This window comes from Buteo buteo, chromosome 19 (assembly GCF_964188355.1).
Source record: "Buteo buteo chromosome 19, bButBut1.hap1.1, whole genome shotgun sequence".
NCBI classification, from domain to species: domain Eukaryota; kingdom Metazoa; phylum Chordata; class Aves; order Accipitriformes; family Accipitridae; genus Buteo; species Buteo buteo.
This window is the reverse complement of record NC_134189.1, coordinates 7,586,280-7,605,836: the sequence shown is the minus strand read 5'-3', so window position 1 is coordinate 7,605,836 and position 19,557 is coordinate 7,586,280. Positions and strand designations below refer to the sequence as shown.

The window sequence follows — 19,557 nt, the reverse complement described above, 5'->3', positions numbered from 1 at the left end:
CAAAAGGGATTTCCCTTCCCCGCATATCCCCCACTGGGCACTGGAAAAGAAGGATGCAGAGAAGGAACTGCAAATCAGAAGCCTGTTGCACGTCCCCGTTCTCTGTGAGCCCCGGCACAGGCTGGAGCATCCATGGCTCTGTCTGTTCCCCATGTCCATCTGCTAGGAGCTCGAGGATGCAGATGCTGGTCAGACCCTCTCTCCCCATGCTTTGGGGGGTCCTTAGACAAGACCTCGTGGGGCCTCTGCCCCTTAGGACACCAAAGTGTTGCACAGGAATGGATTGGGGATGTCTCTTAGTTTCTTAGAAATAGTCATATTTTGCTCTTTGAGGCTGACCATACTTTGCCAGGTATCTATGGAGGCGCTTCCCATCAACTGCTGCCTGTTGTCCTTCGATGGTGCCACCACTTTGTTGGCTCTGGGGTTTGTTCTGTTTTTTCTTTTTACATTGACAACCTTGTCTTGTGGGCTTTGTGTTCATCCTTCCTGCTGTGATTTCCCCCCTCTCCACCCCTAGATATTTGCTCTGGCTTTGTTTTCTTTCTCTTACTTCTCTCCATCCTCTCCAGCCCTATACTATCTTTCCTCCATGCTCTAATTTTTATTCCTCTGTGTTTTTCTTATCCATGTTGAGCTGAAAACAGTAACGTGACCTGACAATTTTTACGTCATTCCAAGGTTTTTATATACTTCCATAAATCTCTTCATTACTTTTTTATTGTTTTGTCATATATAGGTTTTAGTTTTTCCTCTACCTTATTAGTCTGGGGATCAATTTTAGTCTGCTATGTTTTATTAGTAGTAAGGGGAACAAAATATCTCCTTTTTCTTTGTTGGTTTGGCACCATCTTCAAATTACCCTTTTTCTCTGTTCGACTACCTCTCTTCTTTCCCTGGAGAGTCTGCTTTATGTCAGACCTTCTGCTGGTAGTGAACTGGGTATGATTTCATCAGGCAATAGGCAAAAGTATACCCCACTGCAGAGGGAGAAGTTGTTTTCAGCTGTTGCTCTCTTTATTTTTTTTCTAGGTTGGGGAGCATGGAATGAGCTGAGCCACCATTACCCTGGGGATTGTGAATCTTTCTTTCTTTCCATTAAATTTGGTGGCTAAACCTGAAGGCTTGTCTTGAAGGAGAGTTTATTTTAGTCATACTGATAAAATTGTACTGGTATAATTAAACAGCTATAGTAATGTCAAAAAACCTCCCATGCACAGACAAAGCAGTTCTGGAATGACACAAACTACAACGGGGAAAAAACCCGACCATCTCCCCCAGCAATTATTGTATCTGTAGGGGTGTGCTCCCATAGGAGTTTTTTCTAGTCTAACTTTATTAAAATTCAAATCACGTCTTGTCCCAGAATCTCCTCTCTCCCCATGTAAACAAGCCTGAAAATAGTGGTCTGGAGCTTCAAGCTGTTGTTTACTTCAGTGTAGCTCCATTAAAGTCATAGAGCCATGACTATTTGAGGATCTTGACCCAATGTTTTTAGGTCTCTCTCATGTTATATAACTTTGATTTTTGGATGATGGTGCCTATTGAATAAAATTAGGTTTTGTACAGCAAATTTTAAGATGTAGCTAGACATCTTAAAGTAGTTTACAGAAAAAGGAGTGAGTTGGGAGCAATGTTCTGACTCTGTAAGGGCTAGTAGTAGACATTTTATCACTCAGCAATAATCCAAGCTTTTCTGTCAATGTTGGAATCTATTTTATTGAAAAAGAGTCTTGGCAAGGACACTGGGAATTGCTGCAGAGTCTTTCAAAGTGACATTATGAGAGGATCTTGGTTCTCTGGGACCTTTTATCGCATGGAACATCTTATGAAATACTCTGTGTGAAGGGCCAAAGTAAAATGTTATCAAAGCAGCCTAACAATTTTATATGTCCACTAGCTGTCCATTTGGCCCAGTAGGAAATATGCTGTGCATGGGGTAGGAGGAAGAGAAAGTAGGTCTACAAGTGCAGCACAGAGGCAAATGTTAAAATAGGTCAGATGGTAACATAATGACACATGGAAAGGCATTAGCCATTAAATATTACATTATTTTCTATTAAAATAATTTAAATTCTGATTTTTGAGGCAGAGAAGTGTATTGCAAAACGGGAAGATTAATACTTGAAGTACCTAAACTTATTCTTACTACAGACCCAACTTTTCTCCCGCGTCAGTGGCATTTTATTTGCTTTTGCCTGATAACTAATGCAACTGGATTTTCATCAATAGTGAAGAACAGAATCAAGTTTGTGAAACTACCATATTTTTCCTCATGTTCATTTCCTTAGCAAAATATTTAAACAAATACACAGTTTATAAGCCTTCAAGTAGGCCCTGATACCCCTTTGATGCACCACTGTGTTTATACATACCCACGGGACTGCTCTGGGCACTGTCTTCAGCCTATTTCCCCATCCCATGCCTCTTTTGAGCTTGCCATTTTGAACATGAATTTCTGCAGGCAGCTTCTTACATGATTTGCTCCGGCTGGCACCCCCAAAATCCTCAGGTTGTCCCTGCCGGAGAAATCCAAGCAGCAGATTGCACTGAGGTCAGAGGACAAGCGGGTGTTGCTGGCAGCGCTAAAGCTGCCATGCAGGCAGCATTGCATATTTAACTGTAAGGTCTCTGCTGGATAAAAAAGGCTCCAGGTGAGGAGAGAGCATGATCAATAATTACAAATATTAAAAAGTGGTGCATTCTCTTGCTTTCCTACCTTTTTCCCCCTTCCTTCTTTGCCTACAGGACACGAAGCATCTGAATCCCCCAGATGATTGCTCATGCATTTACATTTTCATTTGCTTGGTTTATAGCAAGATTGTTCCAGCTTTTGGGAGGGGCAGCTATCAAAGACGTACAGGCACTGCCATTGTGTTTTATTGTTCCAGTCCATTTTTCCCTGTGAATGCAGGTGGGAGTTTTTCAGTGGGTTGGTTTTGTGTTTTTGCTTTCTCTTTCTTCTAAGCATTTATAACCCTTTTATTGTCAGTCTTCAATCATTTTTGATAGATCAATATATTTACTTCAGTGATGGTTCCTCCTACAGTTGTGCTTGTAGTTTTTTGTTTTGTTTATAGGGGTTATGAATAGATTCAGTGGGTTGTATCTCTTCTATACCTCTGTCCTTGCATGAGGATCAAGTTGCTTGATCTTGCCCCAATACCTGTATATTTAGAAGGAATATGAAGTATTTACATTGGTCTGCTTTCAAATATACTTGTTTTCCCTTTTTCCTAGGTAGACTTTGAGCAATTAAAAATGCAATTTTTAGTTCAGAAATTGCCTTCTCAGAAATCCTAAGTACGACTACCGGTGTTTCATGTATGCTTGAAAATTTGGAGGGAAGGGCTCTAGGAAACCACTCCAGCAGATTCCAGATATCCAGAGGGCTTGGGGAGTAACATAGCAAAGCAGTGTTGGATGATAACATTTACTCAGATGACTCGGAAATGAGGCAGGTCCGTGGGAGTCCTGAGGTCTTCATCCAAGCAGCTATGACTGAGACAAAGAGATGTTCTTGAGCCCACATCTCGCTCATGTCCCTGGGCAGCCATATGCAGGCCTGGGACAGCTGTGAAGAGAGCTCAAATGTGTGCAATGTGCACGTGGGAATCGGGTCCCAGCATCGGTGGGATATGCTGTGCCCTGGCTGGCCATCAGAAGAAGGAGGTGGGTGAACAGGACCTGCTGCTCCATGGTGAAACGATACATCCATGGAAGAGGAGAGCGCTAAATGTACTCCTCCGCCCTCACGGATTTGGGTTGTTTCAGGATATGGTGACATACATGCCATTTGTTATACAATTGCCCCCTTCCCCTCAAAAAAAAAACAAGGGAGCAGCAAAAGAAGTGTGTTTGTTACAAGTGATAATATATACAAGGTGGTAAATGGAAAATAGGTCAACTAGGTAGTGCTCTTACTAATATTACTGTTTGAAACATGATCTGTGTCTTACAACTGCACATTAAATATTGCGAAAAATCCCTGAATGTACATGGATTTCAGCGAGGTTTAATAATTTAAACCAGGTAAGCATATTAGCTGTTTGTAGGATGTTATCCTCATAGTTGCTGTACCAGAGCTGTATACATCCTGTTTTTCAGTACGTCTGGTTTTAGGCTGAAATAATTTGCCATGTTATGAAACTTGTGACTCAACTACTTCTTAGCAGCGTGTTGTCCATTTGTAGCAGCAGATTTTCCTGGAAGTCATTACTTTGGAGTGCCATTGTCAGCTGTGCACATCACTCCTGCTCCTCTCGTCCTTTGTGGCACAGATTTGCCCGTTGTTGTTAGCGAGGATGTTACCGCTGATGCACAAGCTATCAGGTTTTTCCATTCTTTTCTTTCTTTCCTATCTGTTGAATTGCAGTTTCCTTTGTCTTCTGTGTGATGCACTGAAAGAGGTTAGGAAATTTATCATGGTTATTTTTAATGGGTTTTTAAAGTCCAGCATGACACAGATTGAATTGATTCAGGAAGATTTCCTGGAGCTGCAGCGTTTTTTACTATTAAAAATATTTTTATCATTGCAATGTTTCTGTAAGAAAATACATCTATTTTTTTCCTTCTAGTTCTATAACAAAGCCCTGCTTTCTAACATTTCCACATGGTCAGATATTAGCCATTTCCCAAGATAATTTAGTTTGGTCATGTGTACGGCTAGCATTTTTATTGTAAAGAATTCTGCTAGTGGTTTCATGATAAATGCATAAAGCTTTGGGAAATGACTTTTATTGGGCTTAGTGTGCATTTAATAATGCATTAACAAAATTAAATGATTTTGTGTGTATGTGTGTAGATCTTAAGAATGTATAGAAAAAGTACACACTACCATAGGTATGCAAGGATTTAAAAAAATGAATCTTTCCTGTGTGCATTTTATATGCTGTAGCATAAAAAAATACATTCCCAGGAGCTCAGTAGGTGGTTACTATCCTTTTTTTTCTTTGTTTCAACATATTTTTTTAAGGCAGATCAGGAAAGAAAAGCGAGTCCTAATGACTGTCCCCCTCGTGGCCAGTCTGGCAAACCTTTACTTGCCTAAGTAACGCTGTCCAGTGTTGGCTGGGATCTGTGTCTTTATCACACGCAAACCAGATGAATGGGTTGCCCATTGCTTCCCGCTTATGAAAGTGTGCTTTCATTTGCTTAAACTCCAGATATCTTCAGGCTGGTAGCCATGACAAAGTCGAAGTGTCGTCTTTCTTACTCAACAAAATGGTGTATGCATGTGTAGTGACACAAAACTCAATCTGGCTTACTCATTTCATCATGTTATGTTTATGATTCAAAACCCCAGCATATTGAGTCCTATCTGTCATTGAGGAATTAAAATTTTCTAATACTAAGACAGTATTATTTCAGAAATGCATGCGTCTGCATTAACATAAACAGAGCAAAGGAATAAAAAGGGATGGTGTGCCATATACTGTAGCGCTCTCATTGATTTAAGGTCAGAATGCCAGTAAGAAGGAGTAGACTGAAAGAAAATTATGTATATGTTTATTTCAAACACATGAAAAAATAAAATACTGTATCGTCCACCACTGCTGATCATATTTACAGGAGGCACATGAGCTGTCTTGCCTATGAAGAAATCAAAGATGAAGTGCAGAATCAAAACAAACAGAAGCAGCCTACTGATTTTGAATGCCTCTGTTCTGAATGCCTCTTTTGAAGATATGTATGAGGACATGACTTTTCAGCAGATAGAGATACTCAGTGTTTTCTGAAAGCCTGTTCTTTCCTTCAGGGCTAAAATGGCTAACCAAAACTGGAGATGTGAAAAACTCTAGTCACACTTGAATCCTGGCCATGATATGTAAAGTATATATGAGATGAAGGTTGCAGAAATGCAGACTTATGGATGGCTTTTTTTTGTACCTTGATGTCAAGTCTCAGGGAGGAAAAATAATACAAACCTTAATTTTATCATGGTCAGAAATGCTTTATGAGAGGCAGAAGTCCGATCACACAGGTTTTGTTTCAGTCATCTTGAAGTGTGTTTACTTATATGAAGTTTAGTCATGGGTGTGTAACCAGCAACTTTATTACACTTGTGGTTTTATTATAGTCAACCTGTTTTATAGCTTGCTGTATCTTGTGATGTCGTAGTATCGTAAATTATATTTAAATCCTTTGACCTCCTTCCTGTTTCATTTTCTCCATATGGTCACACATATGCTCTCCTTTTTTTGTCCCCTGTCCCCAAATTTTCCTTGGAGCCTGCACCACGACACACACGTGCTCTCCAGCTTTCTGGGACACTGAGGATCTTCCCTGGCTTCATGGTTACCCATTTGGATGGGTCCCCCTCAGTTTGCTAGAAAGCTGCCCTGCACCGCACGCCCCTCTTCTACGTGTTCTCTCAGCCATATTATTCGATGTAGCATCACAGTCGTATCCCTCATCTTCTTCAAGTGCGCTGCTCTGTCTCCATTTATCTTGTGCAAAATGGCTGTAGCCCTGCCAGGGTAATACTGCCTGTTGTTTCCCAGAAATTGCTTACCTGTCTGTCAAGAGAAGCTGCTTAGAGCTTCTGACTAGAAATCAGGATAAGCGCTGAGCAGATCCCTCTCCCTCCCTTACGTGGAAAAAAAAGATGGAGAAAAGGTTGCCCTTGTTTAGCCCAAGTAACATTGTCTGCTTATCCTCCTCAGCCATCTTGTAGCCTGTTTGTTTTTTTTTTTCACTGTACTGATAAAAATAGGTAGCACTGTTGAATATAAATGATAGACTCGTACAAGTCCATACAAATGAACAGTGTTTAGATGGTAGCAAGTAAAGTTTGAACACACAGAAAGTTTGCTATCTCCCAGATTTAGCTTTCCCTAGAAACAGTAATCCAGTGTTCTGGAAATAGTAACCTGATGGTTTTTCTCTCAGGGTATGGCAAAGGAGTACTTTGGTAGTGAATTAGGTGCAAAGAGCCCGAGATGACACTGCTCTCATGGCGCATCTCGCAAACCCACAGAAAGGCCGGGCACAGAAATATGCTGAAACCCACAGGAAACGTCTGCTGCACCATCACATGAGGTCAGTCAGGCATACTGTGCTTTAATGAGCGCAGACAAAACAAGCTTTGGTGAAAATGTCACAGTCTAAACACGGGTAACAAAACACAGACTAATACAGTCCAAGCTTGGTGGGAAACACCATGGGAAAAGATTTAGAAACCTTCTTCTGGCACTCTTGCCGAGGTGAAGAGCTATGAGTGCTTTCAGCGTCACCCAGTAGCAGTAGCACCGCACACCCAGGCAGGAGGAGCAACTGGTTTCTTATTAATATCACAGTACTTCTCATTTCCAGTAGCATCCTATAAAAGCAGTACCCTATTTACAGCTTTCATTTTGCATTAATGAAGTGGAATACTGATGTAGCTAATCAGCGCTAGCAGTATGATGCAAGCACGCGGAGCGGCGGCGGCGGTGGTGGCAATCATCTTAGCTCAGTTGCCAGGATAAAAATAAACCCCACCAGCCCTGGGAAGCGGCAGCTCCCCAGCTGCGGAGGAGCACAGCCCGGGACCCCGCGGCTCCGCGCTGCCCTGGCGCCCGGCTTCTCCCACAGCCCACCCGGAGCAAGAAACAAAATGATTCTGTTGCTGTCCATCCCCTTTGCTGCTTCTCTTCCCAACCCCTGAACGTGGGCATGAGGTTTTGTACTTACACTTGGATGTGGACTCAGATTACCTCAGAAAACCAAATGGACATAGATTGCCAAATATGCTTGTATAATTCAGGGATGTTTTTTTTTCTCTTCATGGCACTTTGTGAGCTTAATTTAATCCCTGTCATTCCTTATATGTGGGTAAATGTCATCTACTTCATTTCATGAATGAATTAACACAGCCATGCAGAGTCTGCGTCTCCGCACTGCTCACTTGGAAGGGGGAAGGGATTAGTAAATGTGCGTGACACCCTCAAGTTGCTAAACCCCAGCTGGGGTTAGAGATGCCCAGAAATAGATCTCATTTGCACCCTGGTGTAAGATACTTGAAAGACTCTACCAGCCCTGTACTTTGTAACGGCCCCAATCAGTCCTCCTTCTCCTTATTGTCAACCCTAAATGTGTTACTTTTGTACCACGAGTCTCTTACTGCACCTGACAAGGGAGGAGCTCCTTTAAAAATAGCTGTTCTTTTAGTGGTGGGGAGAATATAAATAATCCCGGAATTTTCTTCCTTTTTTGATACTTCCTTAAGCACGTCAGAAAACAGAGGTCTTTTAGCAAGGTGCAAGTTTGAGATAGTGCAGAGGTTCTTGGTATGTAGAAGATAGCATTTTTAATCCTGGGTATGTGGACAAAGAGGTGGATGCATGGTAATACAGAGCGGCGCAGAAAGTGTGCACGAGTGTCTGGGCATCTTGTTACATGATATTTTTAATACAGTCAGGAATTAAATTAATAGTTCTATGTGCTTATTTTAAAGCTTTCACGACATGAAAAGAAGCGTAGTTCATCGAAAAAGGAAATGAGGAACAATTTATTCTTAAATAGAAATCACTGTGGCCATGTCTTTTTCATGAATTTACACAATGGGTTGGATTAGTCTCCGGCTGAGGCGTGTGTGTGTGTGTTGGCAGAGCTGTGCTTTGAAACTTTTTTCTGTGCCCGAGACTGCTTAGTGCTGTCAGGACTTCATTTTCATGTGCAATAAGTTCACCTGTTTTTAGGGCATTGTGGGGTTTTGGGGGTTTTGTTTTTGCTTTTGTTTTTTTTCGTAAGTGGTAATGTGCATTTCTCAGTTCTCTAATCCAGAGATACTCAGTTTGTCAGTTCTTTATAAAAATACCCCAGGAAGGTACCCTGCCAGCTAGAGTCACAGCCTGGGACACAAGAGAAGTGGCACAGGAGTTAGCTCCTGACTTTTCCAACAGACTTCCCCTGCCTGAAGAAAGCTGGCGTGGGATTTCCAGGTGTACATGGCAGCTGAGGAGCTCCGTTCCCACAGGGAGTCCAAAAAAATAATAGGTGATTGCTGGCAATTCCTGGCTCCTCCATACCTGCCTGTGCCCTCATCCCTCAGATGGAAAATGGAGGACATTGTTTGTTTTCCCCACTGTTTTTTGCTCCCGTTTGTTTAAATTGTAGACTTCACAGGCGTAGAGTAAGTCTTCTACTTATGTATAACTCCTGCCAAATTAAGGCCCAGGGACCTTGGAGGCCTCTAGTTGCTAATATAACAGAATTAATAATGGGACTCTCAATACCTGGCTATTTTTTGTCCCCTCCTTTCCTTTCCTCCCAGCCCAAAGTAACCCTTTCTGTGAAGATTGCGTTTGGGCTTTTCAGCTGTTCGTTACGTATCACTTAGTCCTACAGAGTCTGAATTGCCTGCAAGAGCTGGAAGCGGACAATGCTCATGACAAATCAATCTGCTGACCTCTGAAATAATTAAGCAAGTAACGCTAGGCTTCATTCCTATTTTAAACAAGCAGCACGCTACTTGTTTTTGCGTTTCTCTGCCTGTAGTCAATGGGGGCCTCTAAGCAAAAGAGGCAGAGTGATCGAAGAACTCTTTTTTAAGGAAGCGTCTCCTAAGAAAATTAGCCTTTTCCCCTATATCTTTGCATACGTGTCCCATCCCCCCCCTTTTTTTTTGGTTCTTTGCTCTTCCCTGAGGAAGATAGAGATAATAAAATTTTCTATTTTCGTTTAGCTTTCCAGATGATCTTTGTGTACTTTACCAGACTGTAGCATAGAAAACAAAGCCTTGTTTATTGCCTAACAGCGTATATGTGTTTTGTGATTAATGTGATGTGTTTGTAATACATGGGAGTGATAATAGATAGGGAGATCAAAGTCTCCTGTGAATTGACAACAGCACTATGAACAAGGTGAAAGGGTTGCAGGTGTTTCCCACACGGGTGTTATACAAAAACATATGGCCCTTTGCCATGATGTACTGCGCACGCACTCGCATCTTTTCCTGTGCGGCAAGGCAAAGTTGCTGTGAGCTTTGCTCAGAGAGCACGTCCGCGGCTCCGGACCTGAGGGATGCCGTCGGCAGCAGATGACCGTGTAGTGTGGCCAGAATGATCCTGGGGGCACAGAAAGGATAATGCTAAATTGGTCCTTCAAATTAAAAGTAGCTGACTGATCTGCTACATCGCTTGAGAACAGAAATCTACGTTCCCCGGGGGGTCCCTGGCAAACGTTGGGAAGGGACATGGTGTGCTTGAGTGTTGCAGGAGGGATTGGACAGTTCGAAGTGTTTCTTGTCTCACTGCTCCTGCCTCAGCTTGTAGCTGGACTTGGCAGGCATCTCTCACCAGTGTGGGGTAACTTTTGTGGCCACGGCCATGGCAGGCACTAGGCATGGGTTGAGACACCTGGGCCACATCTCTGCAGAAAGCAATGGTGGCGTATGGGCAAAACAGCAGAAATCATTGCTGATTGTTGCTTATTCTTATGGATAAAAGCTGTTTACTAAATGACTCATTGCCAAGAGGACCGCAGCGTCTTGGGTGAAACCTGAACACAAGGCAGAAGTCTCTTTTTTGTTAATTGCCGTAAGAGCGGTGCTTGTCTGCCTTTACAAACCAAACTGCTGCAGTTGAGTGTGTTGGGTGTTTGTAGCCTCTTCAGTTATTAAAACACTCTGGATGCAGATTAACTTCCTTTGCTCGATATACTGTGACGTAACCACCCCCTTGACCTCCAAGCCCTTTGGTAAACATGCTGGAGGGCAGCCTGCCTTTTCCGCAACTTCTGGGAGTAGGTCCATGCCCTCTGTTGAACACTTCTGAAAAACTTTTTGCCTGGCCCTTCTGGGGATGGTGCAGCCCAGGGCTGACTGCTTCTGCACCAGCAGCCCACTGGGGCGATGGCTCATCATCCACCCTTTCAACTGCTGGAGGAAGCTAATGGTCCTCATGCTGTTGATGTACTGGTACCAGGTCTTTCCTGTCTCACCTTCCAACAGAGCTAAAGCTGCTGGTCTAAAAATGTGGATTTTTTTCTCTATTTTGGAGGGCTGCAATTTAAACTGAAATTTAATAAAAATTGCCCTAACAGCATAACTTAACTTGAGGCCTCATCTACACAGGAAAATTACACTCATGCGTGGGTCATGAAATTTATTTTTACTGGAATGGCAGTATTGCAACAAATTCCCGTGTGGACAGAGTTGTGTCGCTGTGAGGACACTGTACTACATTTACGCATTCTTGTTTCTCTGCAGGAGTGAGCTAGATAGTCCCAAGCATTTGCATTACACCCTGAATGCCCTACATGAAAATATTACAAAGGGTTGGGTCAAGCAGTGTAATGGTACTGTTATCACTGTAGTTAGATGTAGGACTTTTGTGTGTGGACAAGCCCCGTGAAAAGATTAACCTAGAGAAAGTTAATAAAAAGTGCTGTCCTAAATTATTCATGAATCCATTTGTAATGCACTTGCCGGGAGGCTTTTGTTTTTCTCAAACTCTTATTTATTAAATTTCTGACAAGAATATCAGGTTTTGTTCAATACTAAATCTGAGTCTATGTGAGACTGGTGATATCCTCATGTAGTAATACAGAATCAAAATGAGGTTACGTGGCAGGGGTGAATATGTTATTTACTTGGGAAGAATAGATTATTGTTCAGGAGGATTTTATCTTTTACATGTCATTTCGGAACAAGTGAAAAAAAACCCAAAACCTAGTTGGGAGATATCCTTTTGGTTTGTGACTGAGGCCTTGATCCTGCAAAGGATTTAAAATATGTCAAAACTCAGTTAAGCATCTTTCTGGTGGCTTTGCAGGTTCTGGACCTGTGTTTGCTAAATTAAATAGCTCAGATGATCTTGTTTCATGCTTAGCATTACTTGTTCTTCTTCCTTAACTTCAGGAGAAGATCATGGAAGTCATGCTCCTAGCCTGTGGATTTTGACTTCCAAAGCATGTCCATATACGCCTTCTTCTTTTTGTGTTCTAGAAAAGGTTAGAAAGATTATATACAGAAAGTAGGAGAATGGAAAAAAGCCAGGAAGAGAGCTTTTGCTGTTTGGGGTACAATAAAAGATGGTAGTCTGCATGTGCTTTACAGCAATCATTCCTTAACAGCAGGCAGAACTATGCTTAAAAAGTAATTTAAGGTATTTTTTCAGTATTTTCAATTTATTAGCTTTAGGGGATTTTTTCCCCTTCTTCTCTGCCCTTATTTATAACTGGATAAGGAAAGGAAAACCAGGTGCCTATAGATAGAAAGTTAGAGAAGAGTAAATAAAAAAGGAAGAGCTTAGCTGTGGAAGTAGAACTGGGAGTTCGGGTGACTGGTCTGAGTTGGAGGATGATGAATAGATTTGTTTGCATAAGCTTGGCTTGTGAGTCACTTTCTCATAAAAGAAGCTTGAGTAGGAGATGCTCCTGTCCCAAATTTTAGTCCTGAATGCTTTCAAGCACAAAGTGCACTGTGATGTAAGGACTCTGACTGTGAGTACTGTCCTGTTATTCCAGTGGACTGGAGCTGGAGCTCTGCAACTTCCCAAGTTTGAAATAACCTGGAAGTGTATGTCTCATGCACATATGTGCTTTGCATGATGTATCATGTGATGCCTTTTAGTGGTCAGAGTTAAGCTATCCGGGTAGACATAATCAGCTTCTGATTCAGATTTGGAATCTGTTGTTTGGTATTTGGTCCCTGCAAAAAGCTGTGAGTCGGAGCAGCATCAGTCACTAACCATTAAATGAGACAAGGAGCTCAATAAACTTGGGAGAGGGGAAGAGAAAAGCAAGGTGTGAGCGTGAGAGGTCAGTATTCATGGCTGATCATCCTGGGTAGGTTTGGAGCAGCACAGGTCTTTGCCTTGGGAGCTTGTTTTGCCTCTCTGATGCCAGAGAAATTGCACAAAGTACATGGGGAAGGGGCACGTAGGGCATTACCGTCTTTTGCCAAAGACTGTGATCAAAGCACTCTTTAAAATGAGGCCTCAGCTCTTTCTTACGTGCCTGTTAGGATTCTGAAGAAAAGTTTGACCATTAACAGACAGCTACTTTGCTGTGGTTTAGCAAACTGGGAGACGTGAAAAAGGTTTATTTTAATAGAGCATACCACCTGTATCTAAGGCTCAAGTGGAGTCCATGGGTTGGATCTGGGAAATAACAGTTCCCTCTGGAAACCCACCAGAGAAAAAAAGATGATCTCTTCCGTCCTGTAGAAAATTATTTTCTTGTTCTTCTCTGCCATTTGTTTGTTATGAGTTTTGGTGGTACGGGAGTCAAGGTGGACTGTGAAACCCTGCTTTGGAATCAAGATACTTGTCTGACTTGTTTGCCCTCGGTGAAATCAGTGCTGCTGCAGCTTCATTGCCATGGGAACCTCCAGTTGCTAAATTTAATTCAGCCCAGGGTTTGCTTGTCTGTTCTATTGCTGCAATGTAGACAGGTGATAAGCAATATATTGATACTAAGCTATATCATACCACAATGGTTAGGCATCGATATTAACCACAGTATTGCAGTATCTGTGGTATTGCTCTTGTGTTCTGCTCTGAGCTGCCTGGCTCTCCTGTGCCTGCCTCCAGCCTCCTCTTCCTCTCTCCTGGCAGAGCAAAGGCAGCGCCACCTGCATAGTCTTTCTGGTCCAGCAATCGGCAAAGGTAGGGGACTGCAGGCAACCTTTGCTTGCTGGTGGTATTTCTTCCTCCCCCTGCAGAGCAGTCAAGCGTGGAGTGCCTGTGGGCCTTGGGGGGGGAATGCTGCTGGCAAAGGGAGCTCTGCATCCCTAAGGAGTTGTGGGACTGGGGTGGGTCCCAGTACCTCTGCAGCATCCACAATGGTGTGAAGGCCCCCAAGGACAGACCCTGGCTCCACGAGATCAGATTAAACTGGGAGCAGGGAGATAGAGGGTGTACCAGCAGAGAGTGAGACCCTTCTCACCCAGTCTTCTTCTAAAGTTTTATTAATTCCTTTATACTTATTGAACCTTCCCCCCCCCCCCTTTTTTTTTTCTATTGCTGTTAGGTAAGGTTCAGATGGTATCTGTCAGACAGTTATGTTTGTGGAAATGCAGAGCCTGGGGTCTGAGATGCATTCAGTTCCAGTGCTAGTAGAAGTGTGCCTTTAGTGCAGCCATGCTGGGGGGACTTCTGGAAAGGCTCATTGTAGACAGGTCTTTGCCATGGAATGACATGTCACGTGGCTAACTGCAGGATCATCAATTTTGTAGGTCTTTCATGATTGTTTGGGTTGTTGGTTTCTAATGTTTTGCCCCTCTGTAGTTTGGTTTAGTGATACTATACCACCTTGTACAGAATTCATAGTGAGCATAGAGTGTGTAAACCTTCATGTTAAAATGTTGACCGAGTATTGATTAATCAGTAAAAGGTTTTAAGCTGTTTCCTTGAAATTCCAGGACCATGCATCTTAATTTAATGGTTGTGAGGGATGAGAAAAAATACTACTTTACCCAAGGGAATGTATTTTCTGTGATATTTGTTCACAGCAAGTATTTTCAAGCCAAAAGACGTATTTTAGGGAAGGAGGTGGTTCTCTGCTGGTCATTATCTGCTAAAATGTCTCTTTCTTTGTAGGTATTACATTGGTCGCCAAATGTTTGTGGTGGTCTCCACACCAGAGATGATCAAGCAAATCTTAGTGACAGATTTCAGTAACTTCACCAACAGAACTGTAAGTAGATAAAAAGGTTGACTTTGTGGATGGAGCTGGTAGTACTGCTAATTTGAGCTCAGACCAAAAGTGACTGCAAGGGAGATGGAAATAGAGAGGGGGAAAGGTACAATATGGTTCAGTAAGACTTGAAGCTATATAAACTCAATATAAACATTCAAAGACTCCTGTTACCAGGACACTCTGAGAATGAAGGAGGATGTCCTTAAAAGAGATGCACTGCCCTTGTAACTGAGGCACCAGATGGATGCTGAAGACAGAGGGTTTCAGTATCCAGTTTTGCCACTGACCTCCTGTGAACTCCTGGGAAAATCACTTACTAGCTCTCTTCCTTGGTTCTCAATCTGTAACATGGGGACGGTATTATTTTCTTTCTCCCACCCATGGTCTGTTTTATGCTTTTAGACTTTCTAGGGCAGGAACAGGCTGCTTGGGACAGGGACATGCCTCCTGCAGCTAATGCATGTTGCTTTGTCATACTTATCACTCTGAAAATAACAAATAGCGAAGAATGAAGTTGGAGTTAGCAAGGACTTGTACACATGCTGTTGGTTACACTCTTATCTATTAAAAAGCTGTTTTTCAGGTACTGGTTAAAAGAAATAATGAGTGGGTAATGGACACAGGGACAGTAAAGATTTCCAGCAGTTCCTCAGTATTTTACAAGGGAATACTGTCACTGACCACACGCTGCCTCAGTGCCATCCATTCCCTGCTTCCTCCTGGCCCCTTTGTATGTTTAAACCTGCTCAAATAAACTCACAGGTATTCAGGAGTGTTGTTTGTGCCCTCGGGGAAAATTTCTTCTCTGATCAGCTGTCTGTTTCCTCTGCCCCTCTGATCCTCTCTGCAACCAGACAGTCTGTTTGCAGACTGCTTGTCTCCTTTACTTGCTTCTTTTGGTACATGAGGTTCATCTTGTGACTACCTGTATCTTATTTAATAACCACTTGTACCAGTTGCCCTCTATTCTGCCTATAACTCATATCTGAATGGAAGAATTCCAGCGTGTGAGCATCTTAGGCTGAAGTTGTTGTGTGTGGCAAGGGTTTTTCCTCCATTTTCTCTGTATTTGAAGGAATTTCCCACCCCTTCCCTTCTTCCACACCCAAGCAGGAACCCTGTTTCTTCCTGTCTATAACTTTCCCGTGCTTTTCTCCTGTATATTTGATAGGAGTAGACTGTACCCCCTATTCATAGCAGTAGCTGGTGCCCAAATAACACCTCTCTGAAATTAGAGATCATTCCTTTGAGGGTACATTCAGATATTTGTTCAGCTCTTAATTTTAGTCAGCCTCATCATTTGAATATATGTGTCTGTGCATTGTCACCTTTCTTATTTGGCAAAATTTTTCTTTCTCTCCAGGCTTTTATGGTCATAGATTTATCTCTCTTTCTTGTGGTTGTACATCCATCTGTCATGCTCTGTAACATTTGTATTCCTCTCTAAAATTCAGGTAGGCCAGGTTATTATACCCAGTCTTTCTCCCTCCCTTTTTTCCTTCATCAGAGATCTGTTAGGTATAGCTCTGTGTAGATTCATATCTTGTCCTTATCACTTGACTGTCCCCTGAACCACTGGTGGTTTTTCTGCACAGCATCCTGCTTTATGGATGAGGAACTGAGGCACAGACTGAGTGACATCCCCACCACTAACCAGAAAGCCTGTGGCAGATGAGAAAAGTCAACTCCTACCCCTCTCTCTGACAAAATGAACAGTTCCCCCTGTACACTGTTGCTATTTTGGCTTGCTTAATGCCCATGAGTCTAATTCAAATGAACTTGCTTCATCTTTTATGCTTTTATCTGCTTGTTCCATGGTCTTCTCACACAGCTGCAATCTTTGAGCGTTGTTATTTCTCACTTTCCCCTTTGTTCCCCCTCTTCCACCTATTGCTTTTCACTTCCTGAAGGTAAGCAGCCTTCTGTTTCTGGGTCCTTACACATCTAACTCGGAGATCTTTTTCCCCTCTTGAATCTTCACACTAGAAGCTGCCTCTTCTCTTTAATTCACAGTCAGCTCTCTCAATGAAGTTGTCGGTTATCCTGTGCACTAAGGCTTCTATATGAAACTAAATAATGCTGGATGGTATGTAATGAAGGCCAGTGGAGTTTATTCAGATGTGATTTTGGTTGTATGTGAATAATAGTTGAAAGGTGAGAGAGAAAAGCACTTTCCAATTAACAGAGTTCTTTCTTCTCATATTGCCTGAATAAATGTCGTTTTAAGACTTTTAATAGGGTTGCTTCTTTTTATGCCTTTTAAAATTACTCGAAGCAAGCTCCTCTACTTTAAGTGAAGGTTTATATTTGCTAGTGGAGAATTTAAAATGCAAAATAGATCCCCCTACCTTATTTTACCCATTCCTTCCCCAAATGGTCTACTGATGAGTGGTTATAGAGTTGGCTTTGGAGTTAGTGCTGTTCACAAAGCTAGGCTAATATCTTTCAGTACAGACATGGCATACATTTCTTATTTCAACCCAAAGCCTTTTTTTAACTTAAGAGTGTCAGTGTTTAAGGGTGAGAAGGATGGGAAAGGGAGTGAGACTGGTGGGTTTGAACAGGCCTTGGGAAAATCCACTGTGCTTCCCCCCTGCCAGTGCATTTCCAAAATCAAGATTTGTACTTCATCCACCAGAGGTGAAATGTGAGTTATCTAACCCAGAATTCCACAGAGAGAGATTATTCACCATACTCTGTAGCAGTGTAGCAATCACATGTTAACAAAGTGTCACTAAGTTGCAGGATGTGCAGGACTAATTCTAAAAGCTAAGTGTAGAAAAAGTTTATATTCCATGTTTATTTTGCTGCTCTTTCAATTAATCTTAAAATACGTATACATTAGAGTAAGAGACAATGGGATGTTAAACTTGTGAAGGGTTTCAAACAGTGGATGTACTTGATAGACAGAAGAGGATAAAATAATGATTCAGTGAACTCTGGGCTTTAATGAAAAGCTGTCTATAATGTGATGTCATGCCTCTGAGTACTCGTAAGAAGAAAGACCTTAATCTGGGATTGTGCACTTGCTGGCTTCTTGCTGCAAAGTCATCAGAAGACCTTTATGGAATCGGGGTGGTTTTAATTTGCTGAGAGGACTTTTTTGGAAGCATCCTGTGTCCTGTCTCCACATCCAGCGAGACCTGGACCGCTGGTAAACTTCTCACACATTGAACCTATCTGCTCACTCATTACCTGGACAAAGTAGATTTTGCATGTGATCAGAAGCCAAACTTGTGTTCATTTTTTGCAATTATGTTTCCCTTTGATATTGCACATTTCACATCTTTACTATGAATATCGTTCGAATATTGCTGTAAAAAGCCTTCTAGGTTCCCTTGGCATCTTCTGTTGTTTCTGAGTTACTCATCTGTAATTCTTGTGACAGAAGTGTATGGTGACTGCAGATCAAATCTGCATTAAGGTTCACTTCCTTTTAGAACAAGCAACCAAGTCTAGCACGCAGGGTGTTATTCCCCTGTAGGCATGGGGTATATTTATTGTTAACTGTATAATCACAGGCAATAATGACATTCTACTTTCCCACTTAATTTTGACTTGATTAAAGTGAGCATGGTAGCCATTTAAAAACAAAAATGTCTTCCGTAATGTACCTTCATACTTGAAGTATATGAAGCCTTTTCCCTTTGTTTTTAATTATAGTTGAAGAAAAGATGAAAATTAGCTTATAGACCTTCTGCCAAAAAATATGGAATTGATTTTAATTTAGGTTAACCATGGAAACCTCAGCCAGCATTCTAGGCAGGGCTGTGCTGCAGTAAATGATACCTTTTTCTCACAACTATGGTAAGTTGTCTCTTGAATAGAAGTTTTCTTTTAAGAACTCTAAGACCATTTTTAGCTGCACTGCTATGTTGTGAGTGAGATAGGTTTACAATGTTTGTTGCATTCTGCCAGGCAGGATAATGATACATAATCTTTTTTCAGATTGTTTTTAATTTCGGCATTGAAAATCTCTTTTTGAATTAGTACTTGAGAATCATTACAGTGTGCCTTTAAAAATGTAGGAGCAGAATGTTAAGATGGAGCCATGTGAAGAGAGAGATTACCTGGTATGTAATTTAAATTACTCAGAAGTCGTAGGCCAAACTATTTGCTAAAAATGTGGATCAGTGAGCCCTAAGGCAAAGTTAAGTACTGGCTAGTCAAGGTTTGCCAGGCTGCTGGAGTCAGTGCTCTGCCAGGATTCATGTGGCTATCACAAATGGAAACTCGTAGTTGATCCAGACCAAATCCTTAAATCTGCATGCCAACCAGCTGGAAGAGGGTGATGTTTTTAAATATAAAAATTAAATATAAAAATCTACACCAATTCCAATAGCTGTAAGAAAACATCACTGTTTTCTCATCAGGAACTTTGTTGTTACAGTGGAAAAAGTAACAATGGATTAAAGACAAATAATAATGAAATAGTAAAAGTAAGAACAAAAAAGTAGCGAGGAATTTGATATAACATGGCAATACAAATTCTTTGTATCCCTCTTGAAGGAAAAGCGAGATGACCGAGCTTTTTTTCTTTTTGCATGTCTGTCCTCCCCCTTCCCCCTCTTCTAGTTCATCTATGTGGGACATGATTATTCTTTACACATGTAGAATTTGCCTGTTACACTAAGCTGTTGGCTTCCTCTTTATTTTGCTAAATCTGTAAAGTTTCAGGCTTACCTGTGGCATTAAACAAATAAAATGCAGCCACCAAATAGGAAGAAGCCTATTTTCTGCATCTTGTTCAGCTGTGGTCCAAGACGGCTGCCATACCCCTGTATGGGCTGGTCTTTCTGGTCCTTTATGAGGGGTCACAGTACTGGCAAGAAAAGTGTCTGTGTATATTGCTCTCTCAAAAAGTCTATCCAAATTTGATACAAGATGCCCTCCAGAGGTCCCTTCCAACCTCAACCATCCTGTAATTCTGTG

At 41.8% G+C, this 19,557-nt stretch overlaps 1 protein-coding gene across 2 annotated transcripts in view; it reads left to right on the top strand.

Annotated features, from left to right (window-relative positions):
- Nucleotides 1-19,557, top strand: part of TBXAS1 (thromboxane A synthase 1) — a 242,772-nt gene that overhangs the window by 100,840 nt on the left and 122,375 nt on the right. For both annotated transcript variants that reach the window (XM_075051801.1, XM_075051800.1), the window contains exon 6: nt 14,526-14,622. In XM_075051801.1, the coding sequence (XP_074907902.1) occupies nt 14,526-14,622 (97 nt within the window). The remainder of the gene's footprint in view (nt 1-14,525; nt 14,623-19,557) is intronic.